The 23,221-nt window shown below is 33.5% G+C and overlaps 1 protein-coding gene across 5 annotated transcripts in view; it reads right to left on the reverse strand.

The window, feature by feature from the left end:
* Window positions 1–23,221, reverse strand: part of LOC118190830 (nephrocystin-1-like) — a 129,881-nt gene that overhangs the window by 22,033 nt on the left and 84,627 nt on the right. For all 5 annotated transcript variants that reach the window (XM_085808277.1, XM_085808278.1, XM_085808279.1 and 2 more), the window contains exons 14-18: window positions 11,618–11,655; window positions 11,427–11,506; window positions 11,102–11,166; window positions 10,748–10,847; window positions 701–810 (exon numbers count right to left, since the gene is read on the reverse strand). In XM_085808277.1, the coding sequence (XP_085664403.1) occupies window positions 701–810; window positions 10,748–10,847; window positions 11,102–11,166; window positions 11,427–11,506; window positions 11,618–11,655 (393 nt within the window). The remainder of the gene's footprint in view (window positions 1–700; window positions 811–10,747; window positions 10,848–11,101; window positions 11,167–11,426; window positions 11,507–11,617; window positions 11,656–23,221) is intronic.

Consider the following 23,221-nt stretch of genomic DNA (forward strand, 5'->3'; position numbering starts at 1 on the left):
ACAAATGCTGTTCTGTGTCTGAGATTACATTCTGGACTGGTGGTACACATTTTGCCACCTGGTGCAGAATCTGTGGATCCTAAATCATACCAACAGACACCTAAATTTTAAAAATCTGCCACTCCTGTTATTTCACTACTTGGGTTGGTTTTGTTTTATTCTATGCTTTCCCTTTGTTGCTTATTTTTTTAGCAGGAGTGTACACAGATAAATCAATTCTACCTATGTCCAAAACACAATGAAAAGCAATTCTTAAATGGAGAGACAAAAATCAATTGATCAAAATAAAGCCATTTTCATTACCCAAATGTATCTGTGATAACTTACAGAGGAATGTGTAGGATCGGTAAAGGGAAGTTGGATGAATAAGTTGAAGAACAGAAGACATTTTTGATAATCAGTAAAACTTTTCTTTCAAATAAAAGTTGATAAACTGAAAGGATGAACATATTTTTGTGAGATAAATGCATGTTAGAAGAGTTTGAGAATGTTCATACCTATGTAATCTCCATACATACCTTGGTGAATTATTCATCTCAGCAAGTTTGTCGGCCAGTTTTTAATTCCAAAGTTGTGTGTGTATGCACTTAAGATAAACATTAAATCAAATATTTTTTTCTAGAGTGTATTTATCTTAAACACATTCACTCACAAAAAAATAAGGAATACCATTATATTAGAGACATCAAAATAAACATACGAGTACTATCAGATGAAGGCCTTTCCAACAGATCATCAGCAGTAATTTCTCGGTACAAAGACAGTATAGGAATGCTACAGACTGGGCCAATCAATGAGGTCGGCAATGTGCTAAAACAATGAAAAAACACAGGAAGCACATTAAGAAAATGGTGAACAAAAGAAAATACAAGGGTACGCCAAGAAATTAATAGTTTGCATATAAAATACAAATAAAAGAAATTCTTATGAACTCCAAACTAATTTCATCTGGCTCTCTGAAAAATCATTACATGCAAAGAATTACATCTAGTTGGAAAAAAAAATTCTTCTGAATAAAATTATTTAATGTTGAATTGTTGAATTTGGAAGGTAGGTAAACAATGTTTTTAGAAAGTGTTAATATTTTCCTTGAATTTCCAAATAACAAACCCAAATTTAGGCAGCCAAAATTCAATTTAGGGAGTTTAATACTCTTTTTCTGAGAATATAAAGTTTAAACATATTAATCAGTACAACTTGTGAGAAAATTATGATATGATGCTATGACACTAAGAACTAAAATTGGAGCAGAAGTCTTTTTAGTTGATATCTTATCTTCATTTGGCAATTTCCTTCGCCCACAAGTTTTATAACCGTAAATATTTTATTTATTAATCCAGTATGATTGATATATAACACCATGTAGAATTCAGGAAAAGCTTAATTTTTTTCAAGTATTTAAATTACAGTAATACTATGTTAAAAATTCTATCTATGCCTGAAAGTAGTACTGCTACTTTACAAAAAATAGCCTGTATTAGATAGAAGCATATAAAATTTTGCCAAATCATAACGTATAAGATTTATCTTCTGTCTTTTAAATTATAACATATGCTGCTTATCAGTTAAACTGGTCACAAACCATATTTATTAATATTATTTTTATATTTTTCAGTAGCAAGTTTATTAATAAAATATCTGCTGTTCGCCTGGCTTACATTAATTTCAATTTTACTTCCTAACAGAATGTTTGTGTTTTTGAATATTAGTTTTTTTTCCCATATATATTTACATCATGAATATAAAGAACAAAACACACTTCTAATGCCATGCACTATATTGGCTGCAGAATTTCATTCTAAATTTTCCTACCTACATATAGTAATCAAAAACTGGAAAAAAGTAACAATGATAGTAAAATTCTTCAGCAGTATATACACTGGAAATATCTCGCTATTTCTTTCTTTTTTCTTTTTTTTTTTCCAAATTTTATTTTGCCAATAAAGACGACTTTATTAGATAAAAGATTGCATGTAAAAAAGAGAAAAAAAAATACTTTTCCACCCTACTGATTTTTACTTCAGTAAAGTTTGGTTTGTAGAATTTGGATTGTTTACAATCCTTTTTAATTTACCCATCATACATATACATAGGTAACTATCTCTTACGTTAGATGGGAAACTGCAAATATCATTTTTATTTAAAAAGATAAACGAGATACTCCTCTTTCTTACTGGTTTCAATTTCAGAAATGTCAAGTTTTCAGAATATGGAGCTTTTACAATTTTATTTAATCTACACAAAACTGACCATAAAGATGGCATGCAACAAACTTCAAATTTGAATGAAAGGATATGCAAATTTGAATGCATGTGCAGATATGAGTAACACCATCTAAATTGTGTATAAATGGGAAGAATGCACAGCAGGTTTCTCAATTGTAAATCGTATTTGAACACTGGTTGTGTAAACGTCATGTTATGCCTCATGTAGGGAGAAACGCTTACCAGCATGTGTTGGAATTCGAATGGAGCAGGATTGTGGGCTATCAGGGTTGAGGTTTATTGTTCCATGACATTGCTTATATTGGTTGGGATCACATGACTGTTAAGTGAGTATGGAATCAATGGACCTTGAAGAGCCATAGTGAATGCCATGCAAGATCTCAATGGTCTAAGCCGAAAATAGCTGAGAGGACAGACATGGTTCCCCTTTGGCCTTGCGGGATCATATAGGCATGGCACATGCTCTAAGTCAAGAACTCAGCTCATGTGCAGGACAAGTGTCTACATGGACAGTGCACACTGCTACATGGACTGAAGCAGTGTGGACAATCAGTGCAGTGATCACTGCTGTAGCACAAAGGGCAGCAGGGATAGAAGTACTTACAGTGGTGCAATGATTGACAATACTAGACACAGGAATTGCACCATGTTGTCTTTTTTGACAAATCCCAGTTCTATATACAGCATCAGGATGAATGCATTTAGTGTGGAGGCACCGAGGAGAATGAACATTTAAAGCCTGTATTTGTCATTTCACACAGACACAGTGCCACTGGGTACATATCCTAGCCACCTCTTGCTCACAAAGCCAATCATATGGACAGCTGCTGTTACATTTCTAACATGCTAACGCCCATGGCTGTGCCCTATCTTCAAGGTGTACATTGTTGCATTTTTCTACAAGAGATGCTGTTGCTGAGGAACTGGCATGCCACCACTACGAATGGGCAAAACCACTCCTTTGAAGTAAATTAGTTCTTTTTAATCATTCACTACTCACTAACAATGACCTTAATGAATGTGCTCAGAACAGGCACGGATCAAGAGCAAGAGCATGGGAGAAAAGCAGAAAGAATCAAACAAGGATCATTGGAATTTACACAATAAAGGTGCTCACTCCCTGGACTGATTCCTTTCAATTGCACTTCTGAGATTTCCTAAATACACCTTTCTATATAAAACAATAATAAAATTCTGGAACAAAAAATGCTAAGAAAATTTAAAAAATAGTGAAAACTAAACTCAGTTTTGTTATAGATTACATAATTTTATTACTGTAATCAATATTTTGTTGCTACTACAAAAGACAGTGTTAAAATAAATTTTTAGATTGGAAACAGATCCCAAAGACTAGGAAATTGTCTGTTAATAATGCTGACATTTTCCCTTTTTAGCTAATTTGGCAAAATGATAGTAAATATCACTCAAAGTTTTTCCATGCCCGTAGGGCCAGCATTTTGTTCTGCAACATTGAAAAAATATATCAGATAGAAAAATTTATGTTTATAAATATATATTAATTCTAAAGAATATTAAAGAGAAATTTATAGCCTTTGACTACAAGACATTAGTAAAATAAGTAAATAAATAAAAATATAATTTATTATTCTATATAATTTATTATTTTATATAAATGTTGCGATAATAGTGCAGATAAAAGGTCATACCTAAAGAATTGAATGAAATTCAAAGGAAGAGCTATGAGGAAAAGAAAAGAACAAATAACCAAGGCTCCGCAGGAGCCAGATTTGCGGCTAGAGCAGGAGTGTCTGAGTGATGAAAAGAGAAAATAATGAAGACTCTGTAGGAAACAGATCTGCAGCTAGAGAAAGAGAGATTGAAAGAGCAAATAATCAAGACCCCAAAGGACCAAGATCTGTGACTAGAGAAGCAGCAGCAGAGCGATAACAGCTGGGAGTCCAAGGAGGAACTGAGCACCTATAATCTATGCACTTTAAACAGTTCCTTGCACTGTCAGGTGGGGAGGGGGGTGACTCCATCCAATTGCAAACAGGGGTGGTGGAAAGTTTAGTGATTTGTTTTTTAAATACCAGACAGAACATAAGCAAACCAAAAGCACACATACACACACACACACACAAATAAAAGGTCTGAGATGTTTCCAAATAATAAAGGAAAGACTATTAGTGTTTACATAAGAGGAATTAAGTTTTTGGCACACTTCCCAACAAGAGCTCTCCATGAACTGCTGAAGAACTATTGTTTCATTTTTGCTAGTTCAGAGATCACTTGCTCAGTAAAGCGAATTGGTTCTTTGAATCAGTTTCAGAGCATATCGTCTGTCTCTAGCCACAGCTGATGAACTCTAACATAGATCTGAAGCCGCATGGTATGGATACTCATTACTGTCATCCAAGACCAGCTTGACTCAATACCCAGCCAGATTACAGCTCGTTACTGCCAGATGTGGCAGATCTGTGTACTGAATTCAGCACAAGTTTCTCAAATTACCTGCAAATTTAATTTTGTCTTCCTCCAGCTAAACTGTATACATACAATAAATTTGGTATTCACTTTTCTTCCCAGTGTAGAATTTTACGGCCAGCAGTGTATATATATATATATATATAATTTATTTACTAAAGAAATATTGATTATATTATCTCCTAAGATTCATTTTTGTAGAATTATCTAAAAAGAGTGAATCCATAGTTAGCAAGTTTAATTCCGAAAATTGTTTTAAAGTAACTTGAATGTAAATTGTTAAAAATGTTTAACGGGGACTTGAATTAAATCATGAATAACAAAATTTGAATTGTAAAAAGAAATTAAATTAAAAGCAAGTAATCATTGCTATTGATCGGAAATTAGTTGACTTTTCAAGGGGAACAAACCAACTCCTGTTCAATGAACAATAATTAAGAAATAAATATGAAGGTGTTTCATCCTTTACTCAAGTAATAGGTGATGCCAAACTGGCAATTTAAGTTAGGCCAAATATTTCCGTGAATTGAAGGGATCAAGAACCAATGCAGAGCACCAAAGAACTCATTCTGATTAAGCATTTTCGCTAATTCAATTTTGAGTGAAAAGCAATTTATGCAGTAAAATTGATAAATTACTTGAGTAATTGTCCCCCAACACCCTCGTGTTTATGCATTTTAATGCAAAAACTATTTGTAAAAAATTAAACATTGGAAATTGGCATTATGAAATAGAACTCAAAGTAATTGAAATAAACATTAGAAAATTACGAAATATAAGAAATATAATGCTATCTTTGCACAAACAAATCAAAAAATAAAAATTTAAATTAAAAATATATATCATAAGAAAAGGGAATGTGCATGAAGATATAAAAGGCCAGAAAAAAGCATTAATTAACTTTCTAGTGGCTAATTAATGCTTTTTCTGGCCTTTTATGTCTTTCTAGTGGGAAGTTCTTTATGTTCTTTCTAGTGGGAAGTGGGCAAAGTGTTTTCTTCGCGTCTTACTCAGAAGAGTTGTGTGTCCGAAATTCTTTATCGGCAGCGGGGGCTTTGAATTATTTCAGGCAGAGAAACTTGTGTGAAGTAATTTATGGGAGAGGGAGTGACTAGGAATGCTTGAGAGACGTATGTTGTGGAGTTCTCATGTGAGTGAAACCATCTGTTAAAATTTTGAATATACTAGTGAATGGAAATTAATTAATTTCTGGCTAATTGTCGTGTTGTAATGAGGAAGAAATTAGGAAAAAAAAAAAAAAGAATTTTCATTGTCAAAGAGCTATTTGACAGACTAAAGATTATGAAATAGGCCCGTTTTTTTAGTAACAGCATAAGTCTAAAGACAATTAGCTTTTTACATTATATACAGCTTTGTAATTACATTATGTACAAATCCTTCAACTGACAGTCATCCAACTTATACTCCCTTCTCAGGTTTAGGAACAAATTATCATATCCCTATCAGTTAAATGATTTAGAGTGAGTATTCAATGCCTGCTCTTTTAAGGCAATGGTTAATAAATTGATTAGGTATTAGATTATTTTTGAGAATTTTAATAAGAAGCAAAATTTCACATTGTAGATCTATCGTGTCTGTGCAGATATTTTTAATACGTTGTATTCGATTTATTATTGTATTGTTAATTACTTTTTTGGATATGTTGGAATTCCAATTTATTAATTTGTTAGTATTGAAACTGAAGTTTCTTGTTTTGTCAAAAAGTAAAATTTTTTTGTAGTTAATAATTTGAAGATCAAGATAGTCAATGCTATTTTGTGAATTATTAGTTTTATTAAGTGTAAGGCAATTTGGATAAATCTCGGAGTATACAATCTTATTACAATTACATCTATATATCTGTAAGTGTGCTTGTAGTAATTTAATTCTTGTTGTAGATTTTTTTGGAAGTTAAATTCTTTGATAAATAAAAAGGTATTACACAGCGATGTACTGGAATGGGACCCCATTGAAAGACCTCTGACTTGTTTAAAAAGTTGATTTTGAAATTTAATGTAGTTATGAAAAAGTGTGCGTTTTAGGTAGGTTTTCCATTTACAGTCAAAAGTCGTTAATCCGGACTCGTCGGGACTTCGGCGATTCCGGATTATCGATTTTTCCGGATTATAGATCATCAGTTTAAATCTGGTAAGATGGCATGCAGAAATTACAAAATTAAAAATATGAAACCGTAATTTATGAAATAAAGTACAATTATGATCTAAAGGGTATCAAAATTTACAAAAAGAAAAAAGCTTAATATTTATTTGTTTACTTTATTAAACATTTCTTTCAATGTAAGTTGCTTCGTTTCATGTGATAATACTTTCTCTTTAATTCTATTAAACAGACATAATTTCTTGTTTAGTTACAAAGTTCTGCTGTTCAAGTCCTATAATTGCTGTGTTGAGAATACCGACTAATTTGTCAATCGAAATGTTTTCGTTTTCAATAACCTCTGGGTCACTTTCTTCACTATCGGAAGCGAATTATAATGACGAGGAACTTGATTTAAATCATATCAAACACGGAGTACATCGACATGAAATACTACACTTAGTAAGGAATTATAAGCCAAATAAAATAAAAACATCTGCTTTGAAGATAAGGATAGTGCTGACAGATCAACTTCCAATCCGCGGCATGAAATTGATAAACAGATTTCGGATTTCAAAACATACTTTCGCTTTGTAGATACAAATTACATATTAGTAAATATATATCGGAAATTCTATTTGACATAATCAAAAGTTCAAGCTTACTTTTATAAAATTGCTCTTACAGTCTGCAAAAAATAATAAGCCGGATCCAATTCGAAGATTAAGGAACAACGCAATCATCAACATTAACTAAAATACACAATTAGATAATTTTAGCTTATACCGTCCGTTATACATTAAACGCACAGCAAAAATGTATTCTGCGCTTGTGCACACGCAAATGAGCAGTCGTAAAGGTCTTACGCACACGCTTAAACGCCTATGCGCACGCGTCAACGCGGCGCATGCGCAGAAAGTTTTTAGCTTTGAGGTCCGAATTATAGATCATTCCGGATTATGGGTGTCCGAATTAACGACTTTTGACTGTACTAGTTTATTAGGAATGGTGCCATTTTAAGTAGTTCACCATTTTGTGTTGCACAAAGTAAGAAACCTATGTGACAGATTGGTAGAAGTTTCCTTGACATTAGTTAAATGACTTTTTTTGTTTTAATAATAATTGAGAGGCTTTAGAAAGAGCCATGTTTGCAAAATAAGAGAAATTTGGACTTGATGGCTCACCCATCACAGAGTCAACATGGGGATGCATGCATCACAGCTAACTGGGTCTATATGTAATCTGATGCTCTGCAGTCAACTTTCCTGAAAGCTTAATCCCAAGCCACTGACAATAAGGGCTAGTGACCAGCCAACTGACACTAGGAGGAATAGTTAAGTGACATCTGTATCGATCTGAAGCAGAGGCCAAAGCAGAGCATAGGGGACAGACAGTACCTCACCCTCAACTACCAGAACCCTCCTTTCTTAAAAGATCACAACACATGGCATATGCATAGGCAGTTTTCTCTCTGTGAGAAACAAAGGGATGTTACAGAATCTCATTTTGAGCCCCAACCTCCAAAAAGGAAACCACCGGGGAGGGAAAAAATGAAAAAGGAACAGATAAGGACAGGAGGTAAAAAGGAAAGGAGGAAGGAAAAGAGGAAAAGAGGAAGAAGGAAAGGAAGGAGGAACATCACCAGGGCCCCAGGATCCTGACCCCCCCTCTCACCAAGAGGGTGATCCCTTGAAGGACTAAAGTTTTTTTTTTATCCTACGCCTGTCTTCAACATTTCTGCCATTAGTCGATGAGAAGCCCAATAAAATGATGAGTGTAAAAACAAGGGATAAAAATTAGCCTCCATATAGTTGTCCGTAATTAACTTTAAAATAATCGGGCAGTTCTTGACGTGATCACCATCCATATCCCCCTGATGACACAGAGGGCAACAAGTTGAATCCTTGACTCCAATCTGAGGGGTGTAAGGTAGCAGGCCTCCAAGTGATGCACCCTGGGTAATGCTAAATCTGCTACAGTGCTTAACTGAAGGACTAAAGTACCTACGGACTGTCACACCTGTACTCATGACAGTGAGTACTTGGGGCAAGATTTTGAAGAACAAGGATGTGAAGATATTAATTTGGAAGATAATGCCCAGTCAAGATACTTAAGAAATATAGCTAAATTGAGAAAACAAAGCATTTTGAAAATATATAACGAAATTTTTATTTTATGGCTGATTCTGAAGAGCCTAGTACTTAAGAAGCAATCAAAAGTAAACAAGGTGTATACTGCAATGAAGTTATAGATTCAGAGATGATATCACTGATGGAAAATGAAACATAGAAAATAAACAAAAGATGCTAAAGCTATGCTGTGCAAATGAATTTATAAGTTTAAAAGGAATTCTGCTGGATATATTGATTCAAGCCTAGACTTTTTGCTTAAAGGTTTTTGTGCATTAGGCTAATCATTAAATTAACCCATTTGCACACAACCTTTGTATTTGTAATTTACTTGGGAATTTAAAAAAACTGAGTAAGTAGCCTTTACGAAATATTTAACATTTTGGGCATAAAATAAATATTGTTCGCTCATCACAAAACATGTATCAGTAAATGACATTATACTGCGTACATAAATTTATTACATAAATATTTTACTCAACATTATGGAGCTAATTATGATCAGATATTTAGCCCAGTAACAAAACTGGGAACTTTCTGTTCAGTTTTAAGTATTGCAGGTAACAAGAAAATGAATCTTACTCAGTTTGTGTCTGTTTAGTATTCTTATATGGACTTGAAGAATCCATATACATGTAGCAAGGATATCGTGATAGTTTTGACAAAAGTCTGTAAGATAAAACACCATTTGCATTGCCTGAAAAAAGGCATCATGCTGCTGGAATAAATATTTTGAGGACTTATTTTGCAGTCTGGCTTTAAGACAATTGAAGCTGATTTAAGCTTATATACAGGAAACAAACATGGCAAAAAGCTAATTCTGTGCTTATATGTAGATGATGGTTTTGTCACATCAACAGATCTATAAGAATCTGAAACATTCATCAGGTAATTGAAGATGAAATTCAGAATCACAATGAAACTTGCATTCCTGGACTTGAAATTAAGCATCTTGAAGATAAGCTTCTGTATTAAAAGTAGTTAGCAAGCTTATGAAAGAAAAATTCTTCAAAAATTGGGGATGGAAGATTATAAACCAGTATCTGTTCCCATCCTGAGGCATAGTCCAAATGAAAAGAAAAAGGAAGATAAGCCAAAAAAATGTTCCTGATAGAGAGACTTTAAGAGCTTTAATGTACCTTATGTTGGATACAAGATCAGATACCGTGTCGGCATTCTTTCAGTTCATGTTGAAAGTCCCTTTGAAAGACAAAGTGAAACATGCATTTAGATACACAGCACACTCTCTTACTAAAGGTATTACATAATGTGATATTGTATAATGGTGGAACTTTATCATGGATTAGCTAAAGGCAGTTAATTGTTGCAACTTTGACAACTGAAGCAGAGCTAATTGCAGTTAGTGAATGTGCACATTTTCAAATGAGAGAAAGTTTTATAAAAATAAATTATTATACAGCAGATACTTGGAGAGGAACAAGTTGCTGACATATTGGCTTAAACATTGTTTAATCGAGATTGTTGATTCACAGGGCTCTTGTGACTTTATTTTATTTATCATTATTATTATTTACTGACCAAGGGACATGCTAAAATATACTGATATACTGAGTACAATCTGTTATATGACAATATAGTGAGCATAAATATTGTTATACAGGCTATCTGAACACAGAGTTGATTATAATGGACATGTATAATGGCTGACACACTGTATTGTTTTCAATGAAAAAATTAATTCTCAAGCACCTCATTAAAGACACTTCTAATGCAAAACGACAGGGCAGAAGTCTTCCCATATGTTGCGTACACACGTACGTTATAAGCCATATTTACTTACAAAAGCAATAAACACATTTACTAATTATTAAGAAAATGCATTCTGTGTACCATAGTTGATGATTAAGGCTTTGCTCTGGATTAAATATTGAAACAACCAATCTTGGAAGCTTTCTCCTGTTTCTAAATTTCTTCAGCACACTTGGATGCTCTGCAAGAATTCAAATGAGGATACATAGAAAATGATACAAAAAAACTACCACAGAAATTACAGAAATTCATTAACCATTCACATTTCCATGCAATTCTCAGATATCAGTCAACGTATTATGGCAATGGCAACTATTTGAGATTAGCTTCTCTAATGCAAAAGAAAAAGGCCTATTAATTACAAAATAACATTCTGAAGTTCAGGCAGGTGATACATAGTTGATTTGGTGCAAAAAACATATAAATTTCTTTTACCTGGATGAGAAGTCTCGTGGTGGATCGCAAAAGGAACAGTATTGTGCACTTTCAAAACTCTGGCCCTACAAATTCACATGTGAAAGAAAGATATATTTTATAAATTTCTTTGATTTTTAGACTTATTAAATGACAGTACTAATTTTATTGACATATAATTTTCTAACTTTGGATCACTGAATATTATTCTACAGAATTAATGGAACAATATCATTCTTTTGTTTATAACATGTTTAATCTGTTCTTCATATGCAATCATGTTAGTGAACATATTTTAACATATCATAAAAGCCCCTCAAAAAGGATAAATGACAATGTTTAATACCTGCTATTAATAGGTTTTCCCATATCATCAAACAGATTCATATATGCCCATCCGCAACTCATTTCTACAACTTCCGAATTCTGTAATACATAATGGGAAAAAAAATAACTTCACTATATTTAACTGTAAAATTATATATATATATATATGGTAAGAACAACTTCCAAGAAGACAAATGACACAGAACTTACCTCTTTTTTATGAGATATACACAATTCGAAGAAAACACCTGAAATAAATCCAGTTTTGATCAATATTTGAGTATATGCAAAAACAAAATTATGTATGCTCTTTTATATGAATTCCATATATATAAGTACTGTAATTTCCGGAAGAAAGGCCGCACTCGAAAAAAACGGCGGGGAAAAAATTTAAATTACGCAGAAACGCCACATCAGCATAAACACCGCAATAGATTAAATCACATGTGACATCGTCATGGACCATATAGATGCAAAATCTTGACCTATGTCCTGATATATGACAGATCAGTTAATAAAAATGCATGATATGAAACTACAGTCAAAAGTCGTTAATTCGGACACCCATAATCCGGAATGATCTATAATCCGGACCTCAAAACTAAAATCTTTCTGCGCATGCGCCGCGTTGACGCATGCGCATAGGCGTTTTACGCGTGCACGCAAGACATTTACGACTGCGCATATGTGTCTGCGCAAGCGCAGAATACGTTTTTGCGTGCGCGTTTAATGTAAAACGGATGGTATAAGCTAAAATTATATAATTATCTATTTCAGTTAATGTTGATGATTGCGTTGTTCCTTAATCTTCGAATTGGATCCGGCTTATTATTTTTTGCAGACTGTAAGAGCAATTTTATAAAAGTAAACTTGAACTTTCGATGATGTCAAATAGAATTTCCGATGCTGGAGCTCCCAAAGGATCTAGAAAACGAAAGTATGCTTCGATGTCCATCAAACAAAAAACGAATTGCTATAAAAATGGATAAAGGCATATCCTTTGTTTATCTAACCGTTCCGACATCTGTTTATCAATTTCACGCTGCTCTGCGCGGGGGGGGGGAGACGTGGCGGCGCGCTATGAACTGGAAGTTGATCTGTCAGCACTATCGTTATCTTTAGGGCAGATGTTTTTATTTTATTCGGCTTATAATTCCTTATTAAATGTAGTATTTAATCTCGATGTACTCCGTCTTTGACATGATTTAAATCAAATTTCTCGTCATTATAAATATCACGAATACAAATCAAATAGTTTTCTGGTTGCAATTTTGTAATTCCGGCTATGCGTAGGGTATGCTTTACGCATACGCGCGTTTAAAGAAATGTTTAATAAAGTAAACAAATAAATATTAAGCTTCTTTTTTTGTAAATTTTGATACCCTTTAGATCATAATTGCTCATTATTTTATAAATTACGCTTTCATATTTTTAATTTTATAATTTCTGCATGCCATCTTACCAGATTTAAACTTATGATCTATAATCCGGAAAAATCGATAATTCGGAATCGTCGAAGTCCCGACGTGTCCGGATTAAAGACTTTTGACTGTATAATCAAAAATAAATTAAAGGTAAGAAATGTTGAAAATATATTTATGTTCTCGAATATACTTATACCCACTAAAGAAAACCATATTTGTGATACTCATACTATGTTATAAAAAAATGTTGCAACTACGAGATATTAAATTTGGATGACAAAAGAAAATTTTAAATTTTACTTACAAAGGAATTACAGCAAACTGTACATCAAATGAAGCCATCAAAATCTGATTCTTCACTATCTGAATTAAAAAGATTTAGTATATCCTGATCTAAGTCCAAGTCTTCCAGATCGTCACATTCATCCTCTTGGTTTACAGTCTCTTTATCTGAGGATATAATTTTTGCTTTTTGAATGCTGCTATTATTGACGATGTTTTCACTGATTTCCATGCACTTCCTACTCACTTTGCAACTTCTTCATAAGATGCTCTATGCATTTTTCCGCTTTTGGTATACGTATGCAATCCTTCACTCATCGAACACTCCCACCACTTTTGGACTTCAGCTTTGAAGGATTTATTACCTGACAAATCTAATGGTTGTAAGATTTTTGTCAAACCACCATTAATTATTGCTACGGTCGTAGACAGTTTTTGTCATCTGGTTTTCACTGACTCAAGTAAATGAGCACACATGGAATCCATTATCAATAACCCTTTTGGTTGGAAAAATGATCCCTTATGACACTGCCAAACTTTTTGTAGCCACTCATTCATGATTGTTTTGCACATTCATCCATTCTAGTTTGCAAAAATAATTTCAACATTAGGAAAATCTCCCCTTGGAATAGTTTTTCCTTTAAAAATAAGTGAGTGAGAGATTATGGCGCAAAACCAAGGATGATTATAACGTGCCAAACACAAGATGGGGTTCCTTTAAAAATGATCATTGGCTTTAGCTTGTCACCATTTGAGGCACAAGCTAACACACATGTAAATGGCGTTCTTTCAGCAAGGCCCTCCTTTGAAATCATTTATGTTCATTTGTTTTGCCATAAATTTGGCTTGTAAGCAAATTTTTACAATCCAAATTGCCATTCCCTTTCCTTGTTGCTCCTTTACCCAGTTTGCAAGGTCATCCTCTAGATTCGGCCACCTTACAGTACCACTTCTTTTGGCTCTTTTCTGTTGTGGCATATTTTTAAGTTCTTCTTTTTCAGTTCTCTAACGTCGAGTGCATCTCTCATCCACTTCAAACTCTCAAGCTGCTGCTTTATTTCTAATTTGTTCAGCACGTGAAATTACATTAAGCTTAAAACCAGCAGTACAGCTTCTGTGCTGTTTAGGTACCATTTTCAAAAACTTTCCACTCCCTTCTTACTTAAAAAGTATCCAACAAGTACTTGTACCCAAACTGATGGGATATGTGTCTGGCAGAATTCCAAGAAAAATCGATTCATGCTGAAGGGGAAATACGCCAGAATTCGTTATTACAATGCAGGTGGTGTCCGCCTTTGAAAAAAAACTGCAGTAGATTTACAATGGAAAAGGCAGGGGTGGGGAGAGGATGGGTCCTGGAAGATTCATCGAATGGCAGAGAAGAGAGACTATTCAAACTGATGAAAATGCTGATTTGAAAGAGGGAAGAATGTTATTGTTCTGAGATCCCGTTTAGGGTGAATAAGGCACGTAAGTCCATTCAAGGGAAGGAATGTAAACAAAATAAAGTTCGTAGAGGTCTTTTGTGTGGGAACAGGACCAATCTATGTACAATAATAAGGTCATCCAAACTATGTACAATAACAAGGGCATTCAAACTACGCACAATGATATCATAGGAAATATTTTTTCAGTGCACCTTAAGCGCCGCATGGGTAGAAACGGCGCACCCGCTGAAAATTTGTTTTAAACACGTAAATGCTGCAGTGTTTCTTTTGAAAATTACGGTAATACGAAATCTTATTCTAATTAGTAGTTGATAGTAATTTAAGAAGTGGTGCTATACATTGCCTAGGAAGGATTTTGATTATCAATAAGGCTATAAAAAAAGAGGGTAGAAGTAGGCCTCTTTCTCAACTTGTATACATCTCTTTCTTTGTAAAAGTTAAACTACAGATGTAGAACAACAAATGAAGGAATTCAGCCAACAGAATGCGAAATACTTGATATATCGATTAAGAACTTAATTTTTGAATGATATATTTGGTGAAACATCAGTCTGGTGCCTTGTCCAGTTTTCAACAACAAAGGTATCAGCTATCTGAAATTTCATCCATTAACTAAGCAAGTTAGCAATTTACTATTCTTACTTACAGCCATTATAACCATTACTGACAAACCAGTATCATTCTATGTTGTCTACTATCTTAGGTTAATCAAGGCTATGCATTTCTATTAAGTTTTCAGTAAATGCTTGACTTTTAATTCACAACATTTTCTGTCTTGCATCTAAATATGATCCTTAAATACTTAGAATGAAACATCATTAATCAAGTAGTGGTGTAAATTGTTTTTAAGAATAAAATTACAAAAATAGATATCGGGGTAAGATAAACTGCCAGGGTTTGAATGACCAGTATTCAACTAACTTCATCATTTGACCGCTGGTGGGATATTTACAACTGAAGATAAGCTTAAACGTACTACTGCTGTTACTGATAAAAACATTGAAAAAGCATGAATATACACTACAGTTTTATCAATCTGACAATAATTATGCTAACTTAAATAAAGTTAACACACTTCCCATGTACTTCAGTGGCACAATGATTATCATATTGATCTGGCATGCCAAATATCCTGTGTCAGCCTGAGTTTACTTTTAATTAATGTTAACTCCTTTAACTTCTGGGTTTCTCTGTCTGGCACCCATACAAGAAAAAGAGAATAAGACACCTGACTAGGATAGGATAACTGGGAATAAGCTGAATGACTAGTAACCTTTATTAAGCATGATCCACATATTCTTTGTGTTCCAATGCATCACACCGGTTTAGCTCATCGAAGATCCATGTTCAGCTCTGGGAAAACACAATGCATTTTTCGAGAATTCCTGACTTTAAAGTGCTTTTCACTGTACACTCACTTAACAAGAGTTCTCTGAATGGAAGCCTTTCATTTTTCTAACTATTAATTAGTAATTTTCCCCAGCAAAATACATATGAATCTACTCATGTATAAATACACAACAGGACAGAAAAAAGCTGCTAATATTTTATAAATAATCCAAAATATTATTAAATAGAGAGTTTTGATTAACAATGGTGAATTTTCTGAAAGCACTGGGTAGAAATTTAAAATTTTCTAAAATTTCCAAACTAGCACTTCATTTTCATATTTACATTCATTCAGCAGGAATTTTTTTTAACATTATGTGCTTCTAAATGAGTACTGCTTTGTAACAAAAAACTGCAATGCTTTATCGAAAATGCTTAAATAAAAATGAAACACTTCACTTACGGAAACTTAAAAAAAAAAAAAAAATGGTGGAAAATATAAATGATTCTGCTCATTCAGAAAAGAAAGCTATTAAGTTAATATTAATTATTAAATTTCTACAGATGAAAATAAAAACTTTTTAGTCATCGAAGGGAAACTATCAGGAATTGGCATGCTGTAACAATGATTTTCCTTTGATAGTTTTCGGCCAAGAGAAATGGTCACATAAACCTTTTCAGTTGCTAAATAATGCAAGGTGTCATGGTAGTCATGATTTTAATCTACTGATTAAAAAAATAATTAAGACCAGTTTCATTCCCATTCCTTTTAAATGACAGAAAATGTGTTAAAAGTCAAACAATAACATAATCTGCAATGCTTTTAAACAGATTTTAATTGCTGATTAAATTAAAAAAAAAGAAGTTTTCTACCGAGTAAAACTGTTTGAAATGTTTAAACAAGCAATGCTAGTACAGTGCAAGAAAGTAGGCTAATTTCTTAACCATTTACACTCAAACACAAATCTGATGATGAATGCACAAATTCAAAACACATGGGGTATATAAGTTAATACTCTGTTGTAAAAACACCATCTTCTCAAAAAATCTAAATCCAGTTGGTCATTTTTTTAATGCTACAAATGCAGTATTTTGCATTATTAAAGTCTCATCTCATAAAATTAATGGACATAAGCCCCTATCTAAAAGAGTACTGCTTAAGTGGCAAATTATTAAACAATTTTTATGAAGATCAAATACAAAAATGAAATAATGCTTTAAATAATCAAACAATGTGTATGATTCTAGACAGTTAATCCCATATAAGTGAACTGATACATTTAGCAGAAACTATTGGAACCACATTAACACTACATACAACTGAAAATTTACTTGTCCCTGCTGTTGATGCTCTTAAAAAAGTTGTAAACAAATTTAAATGTAAAATTCATATTTTTGTATCCAGTAATGCAGTAAATATGGCAAAAATGAGAAAATAATTAAAAAACAATTTTTAGTTATCTCATTGTTTATGTACTAGCCAAAGATTTAAATACATCAAATGTAACTGAGCATGCTATTCAAATCAAAATATTTCAAAATTACCATCTTGCACTAACCAAATTTAATGAATACAGTGGAACTGGTTTAAATATGCCATCTGAAGTACGTCAGAGCTGAGTATGCGATCCCTCCCAGTTTTCATGCAAATTGTACAGAAGAGAATCAAGATGCAACAGAGAAAAATATTCAGTCTAAAATTCTTACTATGGCTGTCAAATGAAATGTAGATGTCTTATTTTGTATGAAACTGATTTCTGTCACTTTGGATCTAAAAGGATAATTGCAACATTGCTGAAGCTGTTCAAGACTGGAAAGATCTTGAAAACAGCTAATAAAATCTCAATAAATCATACAATGAATGCAAAGAAGCACTGTAATTAAACAAATTAAAGCACAATGTGAAGCATTGATGTCAGCATGTTTTCTACTGTGCATTTTATTATAAAAATACAGGGTGATTCAGAATTCATCATCAATATTTGGTGGGGAGGTAGGGAATAGGAAAAGAAGGAGATTTCACATAGGAAAGCATGGGTGCAGACAAACGCATGGTGGAGTAGAGGGCGCTGTGTGTACACAACTTCCATACATAAGCACAGCTGTTTGACATGTCCAGCCAGTCATTCGATTAGGTGACTTTGCAAAAGTAATATCAACTGGTATACATGGAATGAACTTGCAGATATGCATGTAAATGCCAGGCATATTCCAGAAGGTCGGGTTGTCCATGCAATGCTGTTGTGAATGATGCATTCTAGCACACGGTCAGAAGTTCGAGCACTTCTTGTAAGTCTGTAAAAACTGATGCACAGAAATGTTACATGTAAGATAATAAATGTTTTTTTCTTACTACTTCCTTCTTATGTGTTCTTTCCATCATTGAACTGGGGCCATTTTGCCCTACTACATGGCATATGTGCCCATGCATTCCTATGTGAAATCTCCTTCTTTTCCTATTCTCTACCTCCCCACCAAATATTGATGATGAATTCTGAATCATCCTGTATAAAAGTGAAGCCTTATCAGCAAGTGAAAAGGAACAGATGTTGGAATTAGTAAATGAAAAATACGCAGACATTGTTTTGTTTAGAATTACATCGAAATTTAGAATTCATCCTCCACTTTTCTGCTGAACTCTTTTTAACAAAGAGGCAGCCAAGCAGTTTAGGAAAGTAACAAAACTGTTCATAAATTTTGAAGATCACTCAGAATGTATTTACTTGGACGGATGCTGTGGAGAATGTTTATCTTTCTCAGATAAGCTGTTTACCTGCATACAGATATATATACATATTTTTAATATTTTAGTTTAAATTTTAATTCCATATAATTTTAAAATTTTACGGTGAATTTTCTATTCAGTGAAGCAGATATGAACTTATTCTGTGCATTTCTCAAAGAAATCATATATATTCTCTAAAGACATGAACATGCCACTACAAACATAAAGTTATAATACATATTCAGTTTTTGATAATTATTGCTTCTAAAATATGATTCAAATACACATTTTAAAATAATTAATTCTCTTTTATATATTTTTTACATACATAAAATGGTGTTTTGTACACTCCTGTGAATGCATAAAATCCAATAATGTTTCCAAAGATAATATCTGTTAAAGACATTTCAAACAATTTTTTTTTACACAAGGACATATGTTTACTGTCCAAATAATAAGTTACTAGAAATTCAAGAAAAATGGAATGTAATATTGAAAAGCTTTATTTTATAAAATACAATTCTAGCAACAGGGTTGCCACTCAAACAGGAGAATGAAATTCCCTGACTTTTCCAGGTTTTCCAGGTGCGTTTCAAGAAAATTCCAGTCTATCCGCGTAATGTACGTTGACTATGCTAAGAGGTAAATTATGGTATTACTTGTATTGTGTAGCAAATTCACTTAATTATTCAATAAATCCCAGAGGACATTTATTCTTAATCATTCTTGGTATACTTTGTTTGATAATTTTGTTTACTTTTCCACTTAAGAAACTTAATAAAATTTAAGATATATACATTGGATAACAAATGTATGTTTAATTATTACTCATGATCATCACCAGTTCAACACGAGGCTAATCTGGTCCTTATAAATCACAACGCAATGCTAAATAGTTAGGTTAGATTTTAGGTAAATTTAATTTGTGTGAGGTATGTTCTTAAAAAGCACCTTAACACTTGAAAACACAAATATAATTATAATAGTTGTTGTTTTCTCCATTGAAGATTGAGATTAGAATCTTCCCAATCTGGAATAAAATAAGGCTTTTTTTGCAAACATTCTGCAGCTAAACGAAACAAAGAAATCTATTATAATAAATTGAGGTATTTTATATTTAGTTCGCAGCATACATAAGAAAAAAAATATGTGCATTAAATTTCGTGATGGTATGTCATCATACTGCTAGAATTAATTTCAAGATTATGCCAGAGAAAATTTCCTGAAATTTAGAAATATTATTTACTAATAATTAATAAATTTAGAGGGAAGAAGCATCATTAAATTATACGAATAACAAAAATAAAGATAATTACTTAAAAACTGAATTAGAATAGTCAACGATATTTTAGCGAATATAGTTATATTACATGGTTAGCCTAGATGACAGATTACTATTTTTTATTTTACTGCAAAATGGCAAGGTATTTATTAAAAAGAAAAGTTTTAAAAGATTTTGCGGTAAAATTCTAGTATACGGTAAGGCTTTGGCACGATTTTGAAAGTTGTCGCCAAGACCAAAATGACCCGTTTACTGCGCATCATCATGTCGCCAAATCCATACATGGAGATTATTTTAACCAAAAAACGTCTATGCAAAGAATCTCTAATTCTTTGGTCTATGTAAAGAAGAAAATTTTCCATACAAGTAAAATGCTATTACGCCGCTAGAATGCGGAGGGAAAATTTGCCAAGGGATTTGGCGACGGAACCTGGCGGCCAGAATTTCCCTCTCCGCGATGTGTACCGGAAATTGAGAAACGTGTTAAGAAGAAACGTTCTTTGACAAAAAGAAAGCTACGAAAATCCGTTTTTAAATTATTGCGAAAAATCCAAGAAGAAACGTTTTATCATAGGACGTTTCTTCTTGGATTTTTCGCAATAATTTTAAAAACGGATTTTCGTAGTTCTCCCCCCCCTGAAAATTACTAACCTATGAATTAATTTACTTGCGCCAAAAAATATTTTCTTGTGCCGTGCGCTACAATATAGCAAGTGGTAAAGTGTCTCAGTTACGCCGCTCCGCATCTGCGAGTGCAATCCAGAGCTGTAACTCGAGAAATAAACAATCTCGTTGTTAGGCGACGTGTGCACCATGTTATTTTCATTTTTGCGATAAATGCTTATCGACGTGGTGTTCACGTCGCTCGCAGTTTGAGACAAAAACATCTCGACGTGCGTGGCACGTCTTTTTAGCGCAAGTGGTTAAAGAAATTTTAAAGGATATTCATTTAATGAACTCTTGATAACGTGACCTTCGAACTTCGACACCGGTTTCCAGCTTTGGCGGCAGATATATCACGCATGCACAGCTGTTTCCCTCTATGATGGAACGGAGCCACGTCTGTTGCAGAGAGGTTTTCCTTCTTTACAATACATATTCTTTGATTCTAACCTCCATGGTACCGTATACTAAGATTAAACCCATTTTGTTTTATACGAGAACAGGTACTTTCTTTAGTTCATGCACTGCACATGCGATTCTCGAGAATACTCGAAACCAAAAGTTGCGGGAAACTTGCTTGCTTTGCCTTTCTAAAAGGCAATCAAATTGGAGCAGCGAAAATTGGCTCTATGCCAGCAGACACTCACGTGATAGGCAATTCGTCAAAAAAGTTATCTCTTCCGACGTCGGCGCAAAAATCGCTTTTTTTGGCGGGATCATTGTATGAACTTCCCTGACTTTTCCAGATTTTGACAAAAATACTTAAATTCCCTGACTTTTCCCTGAATTTTTTGGTCAATTTTAAAATTCCCTGACTTTTCCCGGTTTTCCAGGTAGCGTGGCAACCCAGTAGCAACATAGTCAGTTACATTCAGGTTTTTTTAAAATCTTTCCAAACTGAAACATCAGAAAAAAATTAATTATAAAATATTTTATTTAATATAATTAACTACATTCCTTAATAAATTTTAGTCATTACAGAGGATGTCAACACATTTTTAGAATGATTCTGAGGCCATTTAAATGAATATTTAAAATGCAAATATTTATTACTTAATCACTTCATTCTAGTTTATAAGTATTTCTAAAGAGGTTATCACATGTAGCGACAGCCCCTGCTCGACGGGACTTTTCTGAGAACTGAGATTCTGGTAGCATTGGTTTAAATGGGAGGATTCCTAGAAAAGAGAGCCCTGCTGGAAGCGAAGTCCCGCCTAGCTATGGAGAAATGATGTTGCGACTAGGCGGGATTTTTTCAAACTTCGCCGAAAATGTCTCGGCTGGAGCTCTGTCCTGCATACAGATCAACCAGTCAGACGAAGGTTTTGCTTCTGAAGGATCACATGATCCCAGTCTGAGCAATAATCGATTGCTGTTTGGTGTTCAAGTCTTGGTAGTAAGTGAAAACGGTAACCTAGCATACTTGGGTTTCCTGGAAATGTGCGGGTTCTGAGAATTGCCCCTTTCGACATCAAGTCCAGCGTAGCTAAAAGATAACGTGATTGGGACCTAAGTGTTTCTATTTTTTTTTAAATTGCTGATGCTTTTTTAAATTGATGATTGCATCAATTATAGTAGTTTTACATTAAAATATTTTTCTTTTCAGTGTGCCTAAACAATAGTAAATTCATAGATGAAATCCAGAGAACTTTGGAGGAATATGTTGAAAAGGAACATATGCAACACCAAGTAACAGTTTTCATTTCTTTAAGGAATGATGTATTAGCTTTTATAGTATGACTGGTGAATTGGCTTTTGTGGAATTTTACTCTCTAAAAGCTGCTGAGATAAAAAAATGGAATTATATTATTACAAAATGTCCACCACATGATAAGATAGCTTCCCCGCGAAGCAGGTTTAGGGTTGCCAGAAAATGGCAAGAGAAGGCAGGGTTGCCAGATATGGCATTAAATCATGAATAGTGAAGCAAAAGATGATTAAAAGCGACATCCTGGATTTTAGAGAGAAAATTGGAGCCAAAATAAAAAGATGTGAAAATCAAAATAGTGGTGTCTGAAGAATCAAAGGATGAAGAAATGAAGTAAGTAGCTGGTGAAGTGTCCAAGAAAGATTAAGAAATAAAGGATGAAACATTTAACAAGATTGAAGAAAGAGAACAAAATGATGAAGAAAAAGATGGGAAAGAAGCTTTAATTCTCAAGTGCCTGAAGTAGAAGTGGAAGAAAGTGAAAATGCGACAGTTAACATTTGTAGAAACTGATAGTGAAGTTATGTTGATAGTGAAGTAAAGTTGCAATTAGCAAGTATTGACCATCTGAAAATTCATGTGAGGCAAAGATGGGAGACGCTGATGTACAGCTTAAGCAGAGCATTCCAGTATTACAGGAAGATACATACACTTCACAAACTGTGTGTTTCATTATACAAGTTGTACAGACATAAACTGGATTCTAAACCAAGATACTTCTGTCTGTATAAAGGATAGGATATTATTCATAACTTTGATGCTAACACAGGAACTGGTTTTCAGGAAATAGAGGATAAGCATGTACTTACTGCTAAAAATACTGAGGTTAACTGTACACATGATGTGAATAAACTACAGAGTGGTGAGCAAACTGTTTCAGATTTTCCTACGGATAAAAAGTCTGAAAGAACTGAATCTTGAGACTGTGATATGCCAAACAGAAATACATCTGA

This window comes from Stegodyphus dumicola, chromosome X1 (assembly GCF_044657685.1).
Source record: "Stegodyphus dumicola isolate Sdum_Otavi_A_Nest chromosome X1, ASM4465768v1".
In the NCBI taxonomy this organism is placed as follows: Eukaryota; Metazoa; Arthropoda; class Arachnida; order Araneae; family Eresidae; genus Stegodyphus; species Stegodyphus dumicola.